This window comes from Caretta caretta, chromosome 3 (assembly GCF_965140235.1).
Source record: "Caretta caretta isolate rCarCar2 chromosome 3, rCarCar1.hap1, whole genome shotgun sequence".
Lineage (NCBI taxonomy): Eukaryota > Metazoa > Chordata > Testudines > Cheloniidae > Caretta > Caretta caretta.
In genome coordinates, this window is record NC_134208.1 from 209,011,936 (window position 1) to 209,032,073 (window position 20,138).

Consider the following 20,138-nt stretch of genomic DNA (forward strand, 5'->3'; position numbering starts at 1 on the left):
GTCAGGTCCAGGGGGCTCTGAGGGGTGTGACGGGGGAGGAGGGAGGGGCCATGGGGGGTGTTGAGGGGGCTGTGGGCGAGGGCTCTGGGGGATTTCAGGGGGAGAAGGGAGGGGCTATAGGAGCTCCTAGGAGGAGATATGGGGAGGGGAGGGGAGGGTCCAGGGGGCTCTGAGGGGGGTGACATGGGGGGGAGGGGCCATGGGCGAGGGGGGCTGGAAGTGACAATGTAACTACAATACCCATAAGGCCTGTCTGTGACGTCATCCCCATTGGCCAAATACGAATTTCCGCGTCCGGGGGCTAAAGCAGGAAATCTCGCTCCTGCCTGGAGACCGGGAGAGACCCGGGCCCGGATTTGGTGAGCTGCCCCTGCAGGCAAAGGGGGCCGGTTCGGGGGGGAGCCCAGCACGGGGTGGGGGTGTGGAGCGGGGGGGGGCAGCCCAGCACGGGGTGGGGGTGTGGAGCGGGGGCCGGTTCGGGGGCCGGGGGGGGAGCCCAGCACGGGGTGGGGGTGCGGAGCGGGGGCCGGGGGGGGGGAGCCCAGCACGGGGTGGGGGTGTGGAGCGGGGGCCGGGGGGGGGAGCCCAGCACGGGGTGGGGGTGCGGAGCGGGGGCCGGGGGGGGGAGCCCAGCACGGGGTGGGGGTGTGGAGCGGGGGCTGGTTCGGGGGGGGCAGCCCAGCACGGGGTGGGGGTGTGGAGCGGGGGGGGGGCAGCCCAGCACGGGGTGGGGGTGTGGAGCGGGGGCCGGTTCGGGGGGGCAGCCCAGCACGGGGTGGGGGTGTGGAGCGGGGGCTGGTTCGGGGGGGGCAGCCCAGAACGGGGTGGGGGTGTGGAGCGGGGGGGGCAGCCCAGCACGGGGTGGGGGTGCGGAGCGGGGGCCGGTTCGGGGGGGAGCCCAGCACGGGGTGGGGGTGTGGAGCGGGGGCCGGTTCGGGGGGGGGGAGCCCAGCACGGGGTGGGGGTGTGGAGCGGGGGCCGGTTCGGGGGGGCAGCCCAGCACGGGGTGGGGGTGTGGAGCGGGGGCCGGTTCGGGGGGGAGCCCAGCACGGGGTGGGGGTGTGGAGCGGGGGCCGGTTCGGGGGGGGGGAGCCCAGCACGGGGTGGGGGTGTGGAGCGGGGGCCGGTTCGGGGGGGCAGCCCAGCACGGGGTGGGGGTGTGGAGCGGGGGCTGGTTCGGGGGGGGCAGCCCAGAACGGGGTGGGGGTGTGGAGCGGGGGGGGGCAGCCCAGCACGGGGTGGGGGTGCGGAGCGGGGGCCGGTTCGGGGGGGAGCCCAGCACGGGGTGGGGGTGTGGAGCGGGGGCCGGTTCGGGGGGGGGGAGCCCAGCACGGGGTGGGGGTGCGGAGCGGGGGCCGGTTCGGGGGGGGAGCCCAGCACGGGGTGGGGGTGTGGAGCGGGGGCCGGTTCGGGGGGGGGAGCCCAGCACGGGGTGGGGGTGTGGAGCGGGGGCTGGTTCGGGGGGGGGAGCCCAGCACGGGGTGGGGGTGTGGAGCGGGGGCCGGTTCGAGGGCGGGGGGGGCCAGCACGGGGGATGCGGAGGGGAGGCTGGTTGGCATGGGGGGTGAGGCCCACTGCTGGAAGTCTGCGTGGGGGCTGGAGATTCTTTGACCCAGTTCCCCCATAGGCTGAGGCGCTGGTGCATGGCTGCGGAGCTGGTGGCTGCACGGACAATGGGCCCTGAACGGATCTGTCCCAACGAGCATGAGGAGCTGGGGCCGCAGGAGGTGCCTGAGGGAGCCCTGGACCCCCCTGGAGACTGGAGCAGTGAGGAGCCGGAGGAGGAGGAGGAGGGCGGCGATGGCTACTTCTACCAGCCCCTGAGCCAGGATCCAGAGCTGGGGCCGTGGGACACGGGTTCGCTGGCAGCTGAGACAGCCCCTGCGGAGACAGCCCCTGGCATCCACGAGCGATTGCAGGTCACGTGGGGGTGTCTGGCGTGTGGGGGGAGTGCGCAGGGCAGATGGGGTGCTCTGCTGCCATCTTGTGAACTTATTGTGAGTAAAGTGATTTGGGCCCTTGCTGGGCACTGTCTCACCATGACACGAGGAGCTCTGACCCTCACGTGTTTTTGCGGAAGCAGAATTTGAAAGCACCTGACTCCCCTCACAATGCCCTGTAAGCCTAGGGGCACTAAACTGCATCACTGGAGATCATGAGTCCTAGTCCCAGCCCTTCCACTAACTGCTGTAACTATTCCTTGCACTTCACATCCCGGATCAGCCAGAGGCTCCTACTGCTGCCTTGGGGGCTAACATATCGATCACCCTTTCCACAGACAGAGTAAATGAGAGCTTATACAAAGTCCCTTCTGGCAAAGCTGGAAGTAGTGCTCAGATCTCTGCAACTTGGCTCTGTTACTTTATGTACTTTGTGTGTCTCCTTCACCCTGTCTTTCAGAAATAATAGTCTGTGACCCACCCTGACACAGTATGGCTCAGTCACCTTTTAGCAGCTGGGCCCCATAGATGTTTATGGCTCCATGCTAAGAGAGCTTGTTCTTTGCACGTGATTTTATAGACCTCTATCACATGATCTCATGATTTTATAGATCTCTATCACATCCCCGCCCTTAGTCTCCTCTTTTCCAAGATGAAAAGTCCTAGTCTCTTTAATCTCTCCTCATATGGGACCTGTTCCAAACCCCTAATCATTTGTTGCCCTTTTCTGAACCTTTTCTAATGCCATGAGGGGACCACATCTGTATGCAGTATTCAAGATGTGGGCGTACCATGAATTTATATAAGGGCAATAAGATATTCTCTATCCCTTTTTTAATGATTCCTAACATCCCGTTTGCTTTTTTGACTGCCGCTGCATGCTGTGTGGACGTCTTCAGAGAACTATCCATGATGACTCCAAGATCTTTCTCCTGATTAGTTGTAGCTAAATTAGCCCCCATCATATTGTATGTATAGTTGGGGTTATCTTTTCCATTGTGCATTACTTTACATCTATCCACATTAAATTTTGTTGCCCAATCACTTAGTTTTGTGAGATCTTTTTGAAGTTCTTCACAGTCTGCTTTGGTCTTAACTATTGTGAGCAGTTTAGTATCATCTGCAAACTTTGCCACTTCACTGTTTACCACTTTCTCCAGATCATTTATGAATAAATTGAATAGGATTGGTCCTAGGACTGACCCTTAAGGATCACCACTAGTTACCCCTCTCCATTCTGAAAATGTACCATTTATTCCTACCCTTTGTTCCCTGTCTTTTAACCAGTTCTCAATCCATGAAAGGATCTTCCCTCTTATCCCATGACAACTTAATTTACGTAAGAGCCTTTGGTGAGGGACCTTGTCAAAGGCTTTCTGGAAATTGCAAATGTTAAAAGTTCCCATCTAATGGATGTTTGTTTATTGTATAGATAAGATGTGTGTGTGTGGGGGGGAGGAGGAGTGTGTTACAGACACATTATTATGCTTGCACTAGTTTCAAGGCTTTTCAGAGCCAGGCCTGTCTCTTATGGGGCCCTGAGCTCAGTTGTGTTCTTCAGTGACAGCTCTTTCAACAGGGCCCAGAACTGCATTACGCACTCTAAATTTGTCAGCGTTGGCAGCACTGATTTTGGTACACTGAGTGAGGGAGGAGGGGAAGTTAAATCAAGACAGACCAAAAATCCTGACCTAGTCTTGTATTAAATCTCATGATTTTGGGGGATCTGACTCATGACTCTTTGGGTTGGCAACACTGGGGAGCATGCTGAGGCAGAAGTGTAATGAGGGGCTGTACAGGAGGATGGATGCAGAGGGAGACTGTTTCTGCCCCAGGCTTTGCTGAAACTTATGAGGATTTTGTTGTGCACTGCAGATGCTGAGGCTGCATCTGCCAGACCCCCCTGTGGATAGCGAGGAGGAGGAGGAGGACGGAGCTGCAGCTCAGAGCAGCCGAAGTTCCATCCCTATGGATCCAGGTAAGAGAATCCCCTTCCCTCTATTCTAGACTGAAGTGGCATTTGTTGGGGCTAGAGAAAGAGGCAGGTCTCTCATGCTGGGCGTGGTATCAACACCAGTACCTGGCTGCTTGGAGGTGGAGGAGAGCTCCCAGAGTCTGTCTGTCTGAAGGCTTTGGGCCTGGGTGCTGTCTCAGCAGCAGCATCTGGTCTCATGCTCTGACTTTGTTTGGCTCTAGCACATGTGGAGTTGGTGAAAAGGACGATGGCTGGTGTGAAGCTCCCGACCCTGGGAATCCCCACGTGGGCCAGCGAGATCTCAGATGATCAGTGGACGGCTATGGTGCAGCGAACGCTGCAGGCCAGGCAGAGTCTCAGCACCTCTAGGCCGGAATGGAAATGAAGTGCAGAGCCAGGGTCAGGTCCCTCTGTACTCGGCTACATCAGCTCTCCTGAAAGTGCTACCCTCTGCACTTTAACCTCCGGTTATGTATGGGAGGTCGACCACTGCCATCCTTCTCTGGACGCGTCAACAATGTGACTTTACCTCCCCACGGTGCTGAAGCGCTAAGATGTTCAGTTTGTCTCCCACTGAGGAAATCTGTTTCCTTGTCTCTTCCTTTCCCACTCCTAGCTCTTGGATAGTTTGATGTCAGTTATTGTGGTGTCCTCATGCTAGCCCAGTAGTAGTTCTCCGCCCCTAAGGAACCAGACTGCCTTCGTAACCTCCAAGGGCAGAGCGTTTATTGGCTCTAGCCAGGTCTGTCTGTGAGGAACAACAGATCTGCACTAGGTGCCATGGATCACAATGAGGGAAAGGGTATTTCCCTCCTCACCCATGCATGTGCTGTCGAGGGCAAACAGCTGTGCTATACCATGTCACAGGAGGTGGAGTCCAGGGTGTTGTCTTTTCAAGAGATCCATTTTATTTAGTTCTGTACATACAGGGACATCTGTACAAAATCCAACACTTTCATACTATAATGCTCTACTGAAAATAAAGTACACCATATGTACATATGACCTGTAAGCAGTTTAATACTTGTGTCCAGGGGGTGACTGCATTGTTTAGTTTTGCTTTTCCCTCATGAGGGGAGGGGCTAGGTGAGAAGTGGCAGAGGCAGCTCCATCTCTGTTTGTGTGAGTGGGGAGGGCACAGGCAGAACGCTAGGAAATAAATTTTGTACGGAAGACAACTGTGGCATAGCAGACAGTTACCAGCGGCCGAGTACTAGCTGTAATTCTGTTGGATGATAGTTCTGCAGAGGTGCCACACGCACTCACCCCTTTCTCACACTGCCCCACCTTACATATCTAGGACATGGGAATGAATAGGCAGCAAACAAAATTTAAAGTACTAAACACAAAATTCCCTGCCCCACAAGAAGATTAAAAAGAGGGCTCTGTATACATCTACGTCATCCAGCCCACAATGCTCCATCACTATGCCGCAGTGTGCAACCCAACCAGGTAGTAGTGCTGGCTTGGTTAGAAATGGAGGCGGAAAGTTTCACTGCTACTCCCTTCAGGACAGGCCCCAGAGCCGGCCCCCCAGGAAAATCCCAGCCTGAAATGCAGCTACATCCTCCATCTCTTCTACTGCCAAACCACTTCTCTACAGGATTCAGGCCATCTACTCCCTGTGCACTCTCCACTGGGGCAGGTGCCTGCTCCCTGGAACCTTCTGGAGCATTTCAGAGGTGGGCTGACAGGCAGCTTGCTTCATTGAAGGCTCTTGCTAATGTGTGTTACAACCCCAAGGCCAAATCACTTCTTCGTTCTTCCCATTCCCTTGCAAACCCCTTCCATTTCCTCAGCCCAGTGCCCCTTTCTGCTCCACCTGTGTTACAAAGGGCTCAGGAACCCATCCCCACGGACTCCTGCATACCTTCCTTGCCCCTACTCCAGGATAACAGCTGCTATGTAGCCAATGGAGGTGCTGGGCCAGGCATGCGGTAAGTGTTTAGCACCTGGCTCCATGCTAACAATCACATTCAAAATAAGCAGTCATTGTCCCAATCTGTGATTCATGGATCCAGAAGAGACTTTAAGTAGCCCACAGGGTGAAGCAGATAGAGAGGCCATTCTGTTTAGGGCTGGGAGGGAAGAGAGAAAGATCTCCAAAGGATTAAAGAACCTACTATTTAAATTACCATCCCCCCCCACCTCTGCTGGGGGAGACAGGCACATCTAGCATGAGGGAATTCAAAAGAACATGAATGAGCCAGGGTGTAGAAGGAATGACTTAGGAAAAAGGTAAACAGGGGGAGGGGGAAGGGATGGGCAGGGGAAAGGAGATATCTGTGAAGGGTCTAAACAAGGAGAGGAATTTAACATGAGTTAGGGGTCAGAATTAAAAGTAGGGGCTAGGGGGTGAAGTTAAGGAAGAGAAAACAGGCTGAAGGTCAGGAGTGAGAAGTATGAGGCTAGAGCACTGTCTCCCAAGAGGAAACCCCGACAGACAGACAACACAGAGATGGAGCAGGGAATACCCTTAGATATGAAGAGCAGACCTGATACTCTAGGGCTTTTCCTTTTGTAATTTTCCATGATTTGGAAATGCAGTTAGGGCTTGAGTGGGTTGGTCAGTGCTGTCAATCTGTGTTATGAGTGAGGCCAGTATTTGTTTAAAGGTAGCATAGAATAGCGAACCCACTCATGCCCTTTAAAAACTAGTCTCCCCAGGGTGACAACTGGGAGAGCTGTGATACAAAATAGAGTGTTCAGGAGAGAACCACCAAAACACTGCAGCACCCCGGCCAATAGCACCCACAGATTACCTGCCAGGATGAAGGCCCTGGGCTACTGACAAATACATTCCTAATGATGAAGTAGTATAACTATCCCTTCTATGCTACAAGAGAACTAACAGCTGCACAACAGACAAGAGAACTAGCCTCCTACATGGCCAGCGTAAGGCGAGCCTCACTCAACGCCTGCAGCAGCTACAGATTCCAAAATGCAGAGGCAACAGAATGCTCCCAAACTTAAAGTGGACCAAGACACGCCTATCACTTTACTGCCAGTGGCTTACAGGAGTGAGGCTATCCGCACAAGCTTCCTGGACACGACAGCGGGTGTAGCGATGGAGCAGCAGATGCCCCCGTGATATGGCAACAAACCACGGCTAGCACAACTTCGGGTTGAGTATGCAGACACATCACAGAGCAGGGACACATTGGTCACGTGCCCCTGAAATAGCATGTTGAATTCGGGCACTTCATTACTGGAAATACAGTGACAAGTTTGAGGGAACTCAAGACAGGAGCAACAATGGTTGGAGGAAGTGACAATCTTTCCTCATTAGAGCTTGGCCAATAAAAACCTTTCAGGGGTGGGTGGGGGGGGAATCATGCTAAACGAAGAAGGGAGAGGGTAATTAGTTGAGGGTGGTACAAAGGAATACAAGTAATAATGGGCTTACATTCAGAGACTGCAGAGCACTTCACCCAGCAAAGGATTAGCCCACCTTATGGGGGGGGGGAGGGGAGAGGAGGAGAGAATAGACTGGGGAGATTCAATTAAGTAAAGAAAAAGATAAGGTAAATATCTGTTTTCCTGCCAAGCCAGATTATTAACCAGTGGAATCACCTCCCATCAAGAACAGTTACAATTCGACTGGAAAAGACCCTTGAGAATTCACTGTAGTGAACAAACCTGCCCTGTGGATGGACTTGATTCAACCAGCTGAGCCTCTCTCCGCTGTTATGGCTACAGTTCTCTGATGCACAGATGGAGCAGGGTGTGGGTGTGGAGGATGGTCCATGCACAGGGCCTTGGGCTGTGTGCAGAACCATGTGATGTAGTCTCTGGCTGAGAAATCCCATCCAGACACTGAACATTCGGGAGGCTTTGGTCCTGCGTCAGTAAGCAGCAGGGAATGGAATGAATCCTGCCTGGAATGATGCAGAAATGGACTGGTTGGGCTCCCTTTGCAAACGCACACACAAAACAACGTTAAAGAAAAAAGCAGGAGGATGTGACAATGCAATGAGATACGAGGTACAATGTAAAACCAAATCTACCCTGAAAGAATGAGAATGGCGTGGACAGGCACAGCTCACCATGTTCATTCCCTAGTTATACATTAGAACCAAGTGCATTTCTGGGTACCCCTGGTGGGGAGGGAATGGGGGCCAGGCCTCCCAGGGCAGCTCCCTAACCCGTCAGAGCGCCTCTTGGCTTGAGGTGAGGAATTCTTCTGCTCTCTTGTGGGCCTCCAGGGCTTTTATAGTGTAGACATCCTGAGGAAGCTCAGATTTCCGACGCAGCAAAACCTTCTCCTTCTTGATGTCTTTCAGCATCTAGAGATAAAGTCCATGGTCAGCGCTCAGCTTCTGGAGATGAACTAACCTCCCACCCAGCGAGAGCCCCATGCCCCTCACTCTCACCCAGATCAACTTTGATCATCTCCCCTTCCCCCAGCCCAGAGGGAACAGAGGAGGCTCTTGCTCATGTGCCCCTTGCCTCACCCTGTGAGAAGAGACAAAGCTGAGCAGTAACAGCAGGGCTCCACCCAGCTGCCTATGTTTAAGGAGGCCCCGCTGGCTGGGGAGGGATTCCGCCTTCTACCCAAAGCCACACGCGGCCCTACCAAATTCATGGTCCATTTTGGTCAATTTCACAGTCATAGGATTTTGAAAATCACAAATTTCATGATTTCAGCTATTTAAATCTGAAATGTCAGGGTCTTGTAATTTTAGGGTTCTGACCCGAAAAGGGGGGGGAGGGGGAGAGGGTCACAAGGTTACTGTGGGAGTGAGGGGGCAGCAGTACGGCCATCCTTACTTCTGCACAGCTGCTGGTGGCGGCGCTGCCTTTGGAGCTGGGCAGCTGGCCGGGACCCAGCTCTGAAGGCAGAGCTGCTGTAAGGATGGCTTGGTATGGTGTTGCTACCCTTCTGCGCTGCTGCCTGCAGAGCTGGGACCTCAGTCAGCAGCGGCCGCTCTCCGGCCACTCGGCTTGGAAGGCAGCAATGCAGAAGTCAGGACGGCATGGTGTGGTCTTGCCACCCTTACTTCTGCACTGCTCCTGGCAGGGTGCTGCCTTCAGAGCCGGGGGGAGGGAATGGGGGCCAGGCCTCCCAGGGCAGCTCCCTAGCCCGTCAGAGCGCCACTCTCCGCTTGCCCAGCTCTGAAGGCAGCGCAGAAGTAAGGGTGACAATACTACAACCCACCTAAAATAACCTTGTGACCCCCTGCAATTCCCTTTTGGGTCAGGACTCCTGATTTTGCTAGTCTCCCCCATGAAATCTGTATAGTATCAGGTAAAAGCACACAAAACACTAGATTTCACAGTCTGTGACACGTTTTTCATGGGCGTGAATTTGGTAGGGCCCTAACTATAGACACACTCCTGGGCTCACATGTGACCTCAGCACGACTCAAAGGGGAGCTGGACATTCATATGGAGCGCAAGACTATGCGGAAGTATAACAGCCAATGCTAAATTTTTGAAGGGCGATAAATCCTCCTCCTTCAGGGTTTAAGAATCTCTAACTGTCTCACCTCTTCCTACTGTGGAGTTTTTAACGTTTCCTCTGAAGCATCTGGTGCTGGCCCCTGGATACTGGACTCAGCTCTGATCCAGTCTGGCAATATCTTTGTTCTAATGGAACCACCTATAGTGGAGGGACGGCCTCTGAGGAACTCTGCCTAGGGTGCTGGACCATGACTCACCTGCACAGCCTCTGTTTCCACTGTTTTCTTCAGTAGCTGAATGTCCTCGGCAGTTGGGGTCTCTGTCTCCATGCAGTAAACAGGAGGCAAAGGTGGGGGCGCGTAATACATGGGGTACTGCAGACAATCCGAACAATCCGGGAGGTTAGTTCAGCACGCAGGCACACAGCACTCCCGCACCAGAATCCCCCATGTCTGGCTGGGCCCCAGGGGAATTTCACATGCTCCCAACCTAATACTGCAAAGCACCTTCTACACCTCAAGCCAGCACAAAGGGGTTAGACAGTATTCCTGAGCCAGGGAGACTCCTGCCCTTCGCTGTTCCCACTCTGCCTGCTGAGCAGTGGTGGTGTGCCATGCACAATGCCTAGGCTGGCACAGCAGGAGAGTGCCGGCCACTGGCACACTCCCTACTTGATAACCTGGAACACACCTAGGCTTTCCAGGGGACAGTTGCTCCTCCCGTATCAGATGGTCAATGCCACTGAAGTAAGAGGCCAGCTGGGAGACTGGAGGTATCTCCACTAGCTTGGCAACATCCTCAGGTAACTGCATTTCATGACAACAATAGGGGACTGAGACTCAGGCTGCCACTGGGGCTCCATGGCTGGTCAGGACCTTCTGCGAGGAGGAGCCCAGTGACAGGTTCTGCTCTTTGCAGGCCAAGGCAGCAGGCGTTTGGAACCCCAACGCTCTCTCTCCCGTCCATCCCATTCCGAGTGACGACATTACCTGGGGGTTCTGCCGGGCCAGCTCCTCAACCTTGTGCCACATCTCTTCTCGCTCCCTCAGCCTGAACCTCCCTCTGCCGAGAAAGGGAAGAAGTTAAACTCTAGGGAAACGTGGCAGAGATGGAAATCCGATGGGGGGCCTGGAGACAGCAGGAGACATGGGGGGAGGGGAAGTGAAAAGGGGGTCACTAATTTTGTCCTTTACAACAAAACAATTTCTGGGTGAGGGTAACACCTGGAAACTGGGAACACCTGGCAGCTGGAGGAGGATGCATTCCATTCAGTGTGCCTGGGAAGATTTTGGGTGGGCACAGAATGGCGGTCTGTCTTTGGGGGGTATCAGATTGCAAGCTGGGGGATAGTTGGAGGGTAAAGCACTTGGAAGTGGGTTGTCTGAATGATCAGTTCACGTGTTTGAGTTTGGAGGAGGGAAGCATGTGGATCTGTCCCCAGGATTTCGTGCTGAGGCTAGTTTGGAGTTACCACTCTCGTTCCCCAGGCAAGGCACAGGAACACTGCAAATGCCCTACCAGATCCAAGCGAGGGTCCATCTAACTCAAGGTCCCTCTCCAACACTGGCCAGGACCAGAAGCTTCAGAGGATGGCACAAGAAAGCCTCAGGTGAGCAAATCACAGATTTTTCATACAGTTTAAGTCCAGAAGGGACCATCTGATCATCTAGTCTGATCTCCTGTATAACACAGGCCAGAGAATGTCACCCAGTTACCTCTGCATTGAGCCAAACAACTTGGGTTTGGCAGATCTTCCAGAAAGGCTCCAGTCTGGGCCTGAAGGCATCAAGAGATGGAGAATTCACCAGTGCCCATGGGAGTTTGTTCCGAGGGCTAATCACCCTCACTGGTAAAAATCTGCACCTTATTTCTAAATACATTTTGTCTGGCTTCAGCTTCCAGGTGCTGGTTGTTGGTCTGCCCATCCCTGCTAGACTAAAGAGCCCTTTAGTACCTTGTACTTTCTCCCCATGAAGGCATGTACACACTAATCAAGTCACCTCTCAATCTTCTTCTGATAAACTGAACAGATCGAGCTCTTTTGAGTCCCTCACTCCACGGCGTTTTCTCCAGCTTGTGGCTCTTTTCTGCATCTTCTTCAAATTTACAACATCCTTTTTAACATGCGGACACCACAACCGGAAGCACTTGTGAAGTTGCACTCCATATGCTTTATGAAAAGATGCTTATAAATGTGACTATGATGTAACTGGAATATGCTTTATGCAAAAGGTCTCTTGTAAGGTATCATAACAAAGTTTAAATTTATTGAGTGTGTTCACCTGATTGGTCGCATGTGTTATTTCTATGTCTGGAGTTAGGAGAATAAGATGTAAATGGCTCTTACTGAAGTAAACATATTAAGTGGAAGCCATTAAGGGTGCTTCAGAATCAGTGACCTGTACATGGCTCTGTTTATCTGCAGGCCTTCCTGTGTACGTGTGGGCCAGCCCAGGAAGAATGGAGGCTGGGGTCTCACAGGACATGTGACCATGTCACCTGATACTGGAATCCATCTTAAATCTGGGACTTTTCCATTTAGAAGGAGGGGTGGGGACCCAGAGAGACAAAAGATTCCCGCCTTGTGCCAAAGCTAGAAAAGGGGGTGGAGCAGGACAAAAGGGGCTGCCAGACATGAGAAAACACCTAGTTATCACTTAACATGTCTGCTGGAACTAACAAGGACTGTACCAGGGAAAAGGATTGGGTCCAGACTAGGAAGGAGTCTAGTCTGTGAAAGAAGCTTATTGGAACATCTCTGAGGGTGAGATATTTCCTGTAATCAGTTTCTTAATGTATTAGGCTTAGACTTGTGTGTTTTTGCTTTATGACTTACTTTGTTCTGTCTGTTATTACTTGAAACCACTTAAATCCTACTTTTTATACTTAATAAAATCACTTTTGTTTATTAACAAACCCAGAGTAAGTGATTAATACCTGGGGGAGCAAGCAGCTCTGCATCTCTCTCTATCAGTGATATAGAGGGTGGACCATTTATGAATTTACCCTGTGTATGCTTTATACACAGAGTAAAACGGATTTATTTGGGGTTTGGATCCCATTGGGAAATGGGTGTCTGGGTGCTGGAGATAGGTAACCTGCTGAGCTGTTTTCAGTTAAGTCTGCAGCTTTGTGGGCGTGGACCAGACCTGGATCTGTGTTGCAGCAGGCTGGCATGTCTGTCTCAACAAGGCAGGGTTCTGGAGTCCTAAGCTGGCAGGGAAAATGGACTCGGAGGTAATTTCAGAACGTCAGGTGACAGTCCCAAGGGAATCTCTGTGACCGAACCCGTCACAGCAATATTCCAATATTGCTATCACCAATGCAGTATGCAGAGGTAAAAATCACTCCTCCCTGCTCCTACTCACTATTCCCCTATTTCTACATCCAAGGACCGTATTAGCCCTGTTTGCCACAGGATTATATTGGGAGCTCACATTCAGTTGATTATCCAGAATGGAACCCCTGTATTTTTTTTTTCAGTCCCTACTTTCCAGGATACAGTCTCCCATTCTGAAGGGACTGGCAGCATTTCTTGTTCCAAGATGTATGGCCTTGCATTTGGGCTTCATTAAAATGCATTTTGTTTGACTGGGCCCAGATTACCAAGAGATCCTGATTGCTGTGTGTCACTGAGCCCTTTCCTCAGCGTTATTTACTACTCCATCATTCTTTGCGTCAGCAGTAATTTCATCCTTACGACCACATCACGCTTGAAAATGCTGACTAGTGCCTCCCTAGTACCAATCACTGCAGAACCCCACTACAAATACCCTTATTCTATGATGATTCCCCGTTGAGGGCTACTTTCTGACACCTGTCAGTTAGCTAGTTAATTCACTTAATGTGCACTCTTGCCGATATTGTACAGTGCGCAACTAAGTCAAATGCTGACAAAAGTCTCGGTAGGTTACATCTATGCAGGTGCCTTTATTGACCAATTTGTAATCTCACCAAAGAACAAAATTGCGATTCTTTACCAAGACCTATTTCCCATAAACCCACGCTGACTGGCATTACAGTCCTATGATATACATGTGCAACGCCATTCCATAAGGGAAGTTTCTTCCTACTCCCATCAGTCAGAGACTGGTTTTATGCCCTGCAGCAGGACATTTTTTAATTCCATCTGATGTTACAAGAGGCCACGTACCAGCCTTTACTCATTCTCCCACTATATTGCCTGTACAGACACACTGTGGGAGTGGCCTGCCCAGCCAGAATGCACAAAGCCTTTCTGAGCAGTCGGTGGCTGGGAAAGCCCTGCGTTCTACAAACTGAGGGTAGAGATACCCTACCCCCTCAGTTCCCTCCGCTCCACAACCAGCTAATAAACCTGTAATTAGTTTACTATAGAATTGGTTGCCAGTGTAGTCTTTGGAGTAAGATCTGGGGTAAGTGATTGGTCTCTTGGGACTGGGAGCAATCTGATGTGTGATTTTTGGTTTAGGTGACCATTATCACTAAGTTCAGTTTGCCTGTGTGGCAAGATAGATTGAGAGTCTAAGGCAGGGGCAGGCAAACTTTTTGGCCTGAGGGCCACATCAGGTTTCCAAAATTGTATGGAGGGTCAGTTAGGGGAGGCTGTGCCTCCCCAAACAGCCAGGCGTGGCCCGGCCCCCGACCCCACCTGCTTCTCGCCACCTGACGGCCACCCCGGGACTCCTGCCCCATCCACCACCCGTAACTGCCCCCCGCTGCCCCATCCAACCCCCCTCTCCTTCCTGACTGCCCTCCCGGGACCCCTGGCCCCATTCAACCCATGTTTCCAGCTCTCTGACCGCCCCGCCCCCTTTCCACACCCCCAGCCCCTGACCACCCCCTCGAACTTCCCTGCCCTCTATCCAACCCCCCGCCCCCTTACCGCGCTGCCTGGAGCACCGGTGGCTGGCGGTGCTACAACCGCACAGCACAGAGCACCGGGTCAGGTCGGGCTCTGCAACTGTGGTGCCCCAGGAGCCTGCAGCCCCACCGCCCAAAGCATTGTGCCCGCGGTGTGCTGAGGCTGCGGGGGAGGGGGAACAACGGGGAGGGGCGGGGGACTAGCCTCCTGGGCCAGGAGCTCAGGGGCCGGGCAGGAGGGTCCCGCGGGCTGTAGTTTGCCCACCTCTGGTCTAAGGGGACTGCCTGTGACTTCATGGTAAGACTGGTATAGTGATCCAGGAGTTCACATTTGCTACTGGCTTGGTGAAATCTAATTGTAGAACACACTACCAACTTGGGGTGTTGGCCCTGTTTTCTCACCATCTGCCCTGAGGTTGGCACTCACAGTTGCGAGAGGCTCCAGGCAGTGATCATGAAGGCGTGTCCACAACTCCACCCAGCCGCCCCTCAGCTTTCACACAAGGCAGTGTGGACACATGCTCCTGAGCCTGCCATCCCTATAGCTGCACCAGGCCCAAGCTACTGAGGTACAGACGATCAGCTAGTTCATAGGAGGACCAGATGCACCATCTTATAGGGCTTGACCTTCTGATTTTTCTCCAAAGGTCTGGCCTTCTGAGCAGCTTAACCCTGTTTAAGGAGTAACTAATCGCTCTTTGGACATCAAGGTGCATGGCCTCATTTCTCCCGAAGGGCTATGGGGCTCTAGAAAAGGATACCAGCATTGCTATCAACTCACTCAGTGTATGGCCCAGGGGAAATGGGCATGCCTTGAACTGCCCAGTGCTGCTCACAAAGGTTGTGTGGCTGCACGGCTGCAAGGTGCGGGAAGTGATCAGTTCTGCAGAGGCAGGCACTGTGGGTGGTCATTAACCATTTAAATCATAGACTTTAAGGTCAGAAGGGACCATTATGATCATCTAGTCTGACCTCCTGCACAACGCAGGCCATGGAATCTCACCCACCAACTCCTGTAACAAACCCCTAACTTATGTCTGAGCTTAAAGACTTCATGGCTTAAAGACTTCAAGGTGCAGAGACTCCTACAGTAAGTGACCTGCGCCCCATGCTGCAGAGGAAGGTGAAAAACCGCCAGGGCTTCTGCCAATCTGCCGTGGGGGAAAAATGTCTAATCCTTTTTTGAATCGTCCTAAACTCTTGGCCTCAGTGATACCTTGTGGCAGTGAGTTCCACGGCTAACTATGCCTGGTGTAAAAATAAGTTTCTTTTTATCCGTTGCACATTGGTTGGCTATCAGCCTTATGCGACATCCCCTTGTTCTTGTGCTATGACACAAGGTGAACAGGAACATCCAACATACCTTCCCTATCCCTGTAATTATTTTGTATACCTCCTATGTGCCCTCTTCTTTCTAACCTAAACAGTCCTCATCCTTCTCAATCTCTCCTCTCCTCAGTCTGTCACTGAATGGGGCAGGGTCCTATGGAAAAAACAGCACGTGATCATGTAATTACAGACACTATTATAATACATATGCACAAGAGGGACGAATTAATATTGCACAGGCAACCTTTACACTGGCATTTCCTATCTTCTAAGCGCTTGACTTTGCAATGTTAATAATGTTCTTTGAACACAGTTTTGTGCATGTAACTTGCTAACTTTGAAAAAAGCAAGCTGAAAACACACAAATTCCATCATGTGGCATCAAATTGACCCCCAAATGGTCATCAGCTGGGTTGGAAATTTTAGAACCACCCCACTGACCTCTGCAACTTGAGCTAACAGAATAACTGACAGCATTAGTAGATTATCCTCCTCTATGTGGGCCAGCACTAGAGGAGAATGAGACACACACTTCCCCAGTCGATTTCACAGGTATTTACTGACAGCAGAGGAACGGTGAGACTCAGGAATCGTGGACTCCGTTTCAGGCTCTGGAGGGGAGTATTTCTAATGGGCACAGACTCTTCTGCCCTGTCCCCTACAACCTGCTTGGCCCCAGTCCCGTTTCTTCCCTACCTCAGCTCTTCATCCCAGTCCCATTCTCCTTGTGAAGAATCACAGGTCTTGAACCGAGGCCCGCAGACAGTGCTCTGCCGTAGCTACTACCCAGCAGAAAACCCAAACCAGTAGAGAAGGGTGCTAGCAAAGCTCTAGTTCACAAAGTCCCCTCCACAAAGCTCCTAACTGGGGAGAATATCCAGCCCCATTCATTGGCTGGGAGGCACTACTTAAACCCAAAAGAGGCATAGGAGGTTGTCCAAGGTAAATCCTGGGCTGGCTACTACTGTACTATGGACACTGTCTACTTGCCTGATTCCTGAGCCCTGTCTTCCTGCCTCCCAGCCTGTTCCTGATTTCTGCCCTCTTTATCCAAGTTCCCATCTGCTCCCGGTTCCTGCTTTCCTACCTCACTCCAGGTCCCTGTTCCTAGACCCTACCGCTGATGCTGACTCCGGCTCCAGCCCTCAGCTTGGCACCTGGCTCCAGATCTAGCCCTGGCCCCTGGCTTGGTGCCTGGCTCTGGTCCTGGTTCCAGTTCTAGGCACCTGACTCTAACCATTAGGCATGACTGCCCATGCCCTGGTCCCTGTATGCCTCACCTAACCAGTCCGAGTTTCGCCCCTCTGGACTCTCCATCCCAGGTTCCCCCACAACCAGTCCCAGTCTCCTAGCCCAGCATATCCCGGTTCTCCTTCCTCCTGGCTCCTCATCCAGGCTCCTTCCCCACTCACTCACAGTCCCAATCTTCTTCCCTGGGCTCCAATTTCAGTGTCCCGCGTGTCCATTGCCTTGTCTCTTTGTCCCAATCTCTTTGCCCAGCTAGTGCCAGTTCTCCCCTTGCAGCCCGGCTCTTTGTCAGGTCTCTCTCTGCTCCAACTCCCTCATGGGTCCTCAGCCCCAGTCTCCCCCTGGTTCCTCATTCAGTCTCAATCCCCCCGATACTGCTTCCCAGAATCCCAGTGCCAGTCTTCCCCGGCTCTAAGTACTGGTCTCCTTGCCCAGCCAGCCCCAGTTTCCCTCACCCTAACTTCCAGGCCCAGTGTCCCTCTCCCCACCCCTGCCAAGCTCCAGTCCCAGCCTCCCCCTCAGGCTCCTTGTCCCAATCTACTCTCCCCACTACTTTGCTGGTCTGGCTCTTGTCCCTTCTGCATTGGAGTCAGCCAGCTCTCATCTCCACACTGCCTGGGCCCAGCAGCCAGGGGATCATTAAGAGCACAGGAAAGAATCTCCCTGCTCTCAGACCAGTGCCTGGACCCAGCACAGCCCAGAGCTGCAACTGCAGGGAAAGTCCTGCTCAGCCCTGGGCTGAAGCATGCCCAGTGTAGATCGAATCCTTGGGGAATTTAGCTGCGAAACTCTCGCACATCTCTACTCGACAACTGGGTAAAATTTGGGCAGATTTTCACATGGGATCTCAAGAGGCATATCCCTGCCACAAAAGTCACCTCCTGCCACATTTCAAATCACTGCTCCAAAGCGGGGGGTTCAGGGGGGGGCAGAAGAATACAGCTTTTCACAGACCAGGCTGTCAGAAATTTTTAACATGAGCAAAACAACGTAGTTCCATGCTTCCATACATTTTATGTTCTCTGACCAATTTTGGCTGAAATTTTCTAAAACCATGCAGTCAGAGCCAGACCCCCTGCATGGAAAATGTCAGCCGGAACAGTTAAAGTGTGGAAAAGTCATAAGTTAATGAAAACAAGGTGTTTTAGGGTGTGTCTACTACTGCAGCTCAGACTCCCACCCAAGTACCTCCATGCAGGTGGCTGGGCGGGTTTGTACTTGGGTGGCTTGCCTGAGCTGTGGCCACGCTACTGTTTTGAGTTACTAGCTGGAGCAGAGCAAACAAGTCTGTCTATCTGCACCGGAAAGCACCTCCCAGCTGCAGTGCAGACATACCCTTAATGCAAAGTGCTGGGCAACCCCACCTACATTACAGATATATTCCTTCTTACAGCAACAGCCCTAGTATGGACCCTTGGGAAACCCTCACTGTCATCAGCTTTCAGTGTGACAAAGTTCATTTATCCCAGCTCTTCGTTTTCTCTCTCTTAACCACTTTCTGATCCATGACGGAACTTTACCTCTCAGCCCAGGGCTACTTTGTTTCCTTACTAGCCTCCTGTGAGCGACTTGAAACGCAAAATAAATGATGCCATCCTGTTCTTTATCCACTGTTCTTCTGATACCTTCAAAGGGCTCTGCTAGGTCAGCGAGGAAGAACTTTCCTTGGCAGACGCCATGCAGGCCTTTCCTCAGCCTATCCTGTTTTACTAGGTATTTTTTATTCTAGTTTCAACCTACTTACCAAGTACCAAAGTAAGGCTCGCAGGGCTGTAACTACCCCCAGAGACATTTTAAAAATAGGTACAATATTTGTTACCCTCCAGTCCTTGGTACAGTACCTGACTTTAACAAGCATGTACGTATTAGCAGCTCAGCCACTTCATTCCTACATTCCTTCACAACTCTTGGATGTATCACTAGGGGCTGGGGACCAGAGCCCCTTTAATTGATCAATTTATTCCAGCACCTCCTCTTTTGACAACTAATCCCAGACAATTCTTTATAATATGAGAACAGCAGATACCTCCCCAAATGTCCTCTGTAGGGAAGGCTGCAAAGAAATCATTATGGCCCCAATTCAGCAAAACCCTTAAGCAGAGACTTAATTTTTAAGCATGTGCTTAGGTTCCATTGAAGTCAATGGGAGACGAGAAGGTGCTTAAATGCACTGCCGAATCAGGGCCTTCGTTTCTCTGCAGCGTCCTTCTCCTCCTCCACTTCTCCCTTTGTTCTGTGATGGCCCAGCAAACCTACCAGTTCTGCCACAGGCTTCCTGCTTCTGATAGACTGACAGGATTTCTCAGTTGTTTTTAGCTTTTTGCTCTTCAGTGTCCACCTCTGCCATCCTAATTTCCATCTTGCTTTTTTCCTGCTTTCATTTATACTCCTTCCCTTTGGCTTCCCTAGATTCTGAACAGTCCCTGTTTGACCTGAGCAACCACTTAAACCTGACTGCTAACTGTACTGGCTTTTAACTTGCCTCCAGGACTTTCACCACATGGTCAAGGAGACTCAGATATTAGTTTAAATCAGCTGTGGGGAGGCACCTGCCCAAGCTACTCACTTCTGCTTCTCTGCCTTGTATTGCTGCGTGCAGTCATCGAACAGCTTCTGGTTCATCTCCATGAACAGCTTCAGGGCATTGTAGATCAAGCCATGGATCGTCCTGCAAAGAAGATGGAAGAGGGATACTAGGTCACAGGTAACATCAAGGTGCCTGTCCCTTATCCTGTTGGGAGGGAGACAGACATCACTTCTGCTTGTGAGAGCTTGACCAGAGCCCTTCCTGTGGTCCCTGTACTCAGTGTGAAAAGAACTGAGACCTGAATCCATTTGATTATTCCACAGGGCGAGGGACCTCTCTTCACAGTGACTGGGGCTCAGTTCAATGGAGCCGTAACTAGTAATGCTGCTGCGTTGGTGGTTCCCAACACAGATGTCAGCAGGAAATCAGCATTCAAGCCTCCAGGGCCTTTCCTATTGGGCATCACATAGTCGAAGTAGCTAGAGATGGAAGAAGCTGGGGGACAGCTTGGGGATTTTCCCTACAGGGCTTTGTTCAACACAGTTTTAAAGCTGCATGTGATGGGGGTTTGCAACGTACCAGTCGGATTGTTTGATTTCCCCACATGGCTTCACTCCATTAGCTCAGTTACTGTGTACAGCAGCCGCTGCAGCAAACTGGAATGTACACCACCTCTGAAGGAGGGGTACTTAATAGCAATTTGGAACCGGGAACTAGTGCTCTGTGCACTGAGAGAGCAAGCCACCTCCGCCTCTGGTGTCAACGATGCTTGCATTGTGTCACGCCTTATTCACACTACACCGTAAGCTCGTGGGGCAGGGACTGTGTCTTGTCTGAAAGTGCCCTGCCTGTTTATGGTGCTGGGAAATCAGAA

The 20,138-nt window shown here is 52.1% G+C and overlaps 2 protein-coding genes across 2 annotated transcripts in view; one reads left to right on the forward strand and one right to left on the reverse strand.

The window, feature by feature from the left end:
* The first annotated feature begins 218 nt into the window (after positions 1-218).
* Positions 219-4,920, forward strand: MEA1 (male-enhanced antigen 1). The gene is made up of 4 exons (XM_048842323.2): positions 219-359; positions 1,628-1,919; positions 3,816-3,918; positions 4,137-4,920. The coding sequence occupies exons 2-4, from the start codon at positions 1,644-1,646 to the stop codon at positions 4,298-4,300; spliced, it is 543 nt and encodes a 180-aa protein (XP_048698280.2). The 5' UTR covers positions 219-359; positions 1,628-1,643; the 3' UTR covers positions 4,301-4,920.
* PPP2R5D (protein phosphatase 2 regulatory subunit B'delta) overlaps positions 4,801-20,138 on the reverse strand; it is a 46,342-nt gene continuing 31,004 nt past the window's right edge. Inside the window, exons 13-16 of the mRNA XM_048842321.2 lie at positions 19,304-19,405; positions 10,308-10,380; positions 9,576-9,692; positions 4,801-8,201 (exon numbers count right to left, since the gene is read on the reverse strand). Coding sequence (XP_048698278.1) covers positions 8,064-8,201; positions 9,576-9,692; positions 10,308-10,380; positions 19,304-19,405 — 430 coding nt within the window. The 3' untranslated portion in view covers positions 4,801-8,063. The remainder of the gene's footprint in view (positions 8,202-9,575; positions 9,693-10,307; positions 10,381-19,303; positions 19,406-20,138) is intronic.

Bases quoted from the DNA above. Each gene is read 5' to 3' on its own strand.
- MEA1 (XM_048842323.2), top strand. From the start codon at position 1,644: ATGGCTGCGGAGCTGGTGGCTGCACGGACAATGGGCCCTGAACGGATC. The intron at 1,920-3,815 runs GTCACGTGGGGG...TGTGCACTGCAG, and splicing joins GCATCCACGAGCGATTGCAG to ATGCTGAGGCTGCATCTGCC. The intron at 3,919-4,136 runs GTAAGAGAATCC...GTTTGGCTCTAG, and splicing joins TTCCATCCCTATGGATCCAG to CACATGTGGAGTTGGTGAAA.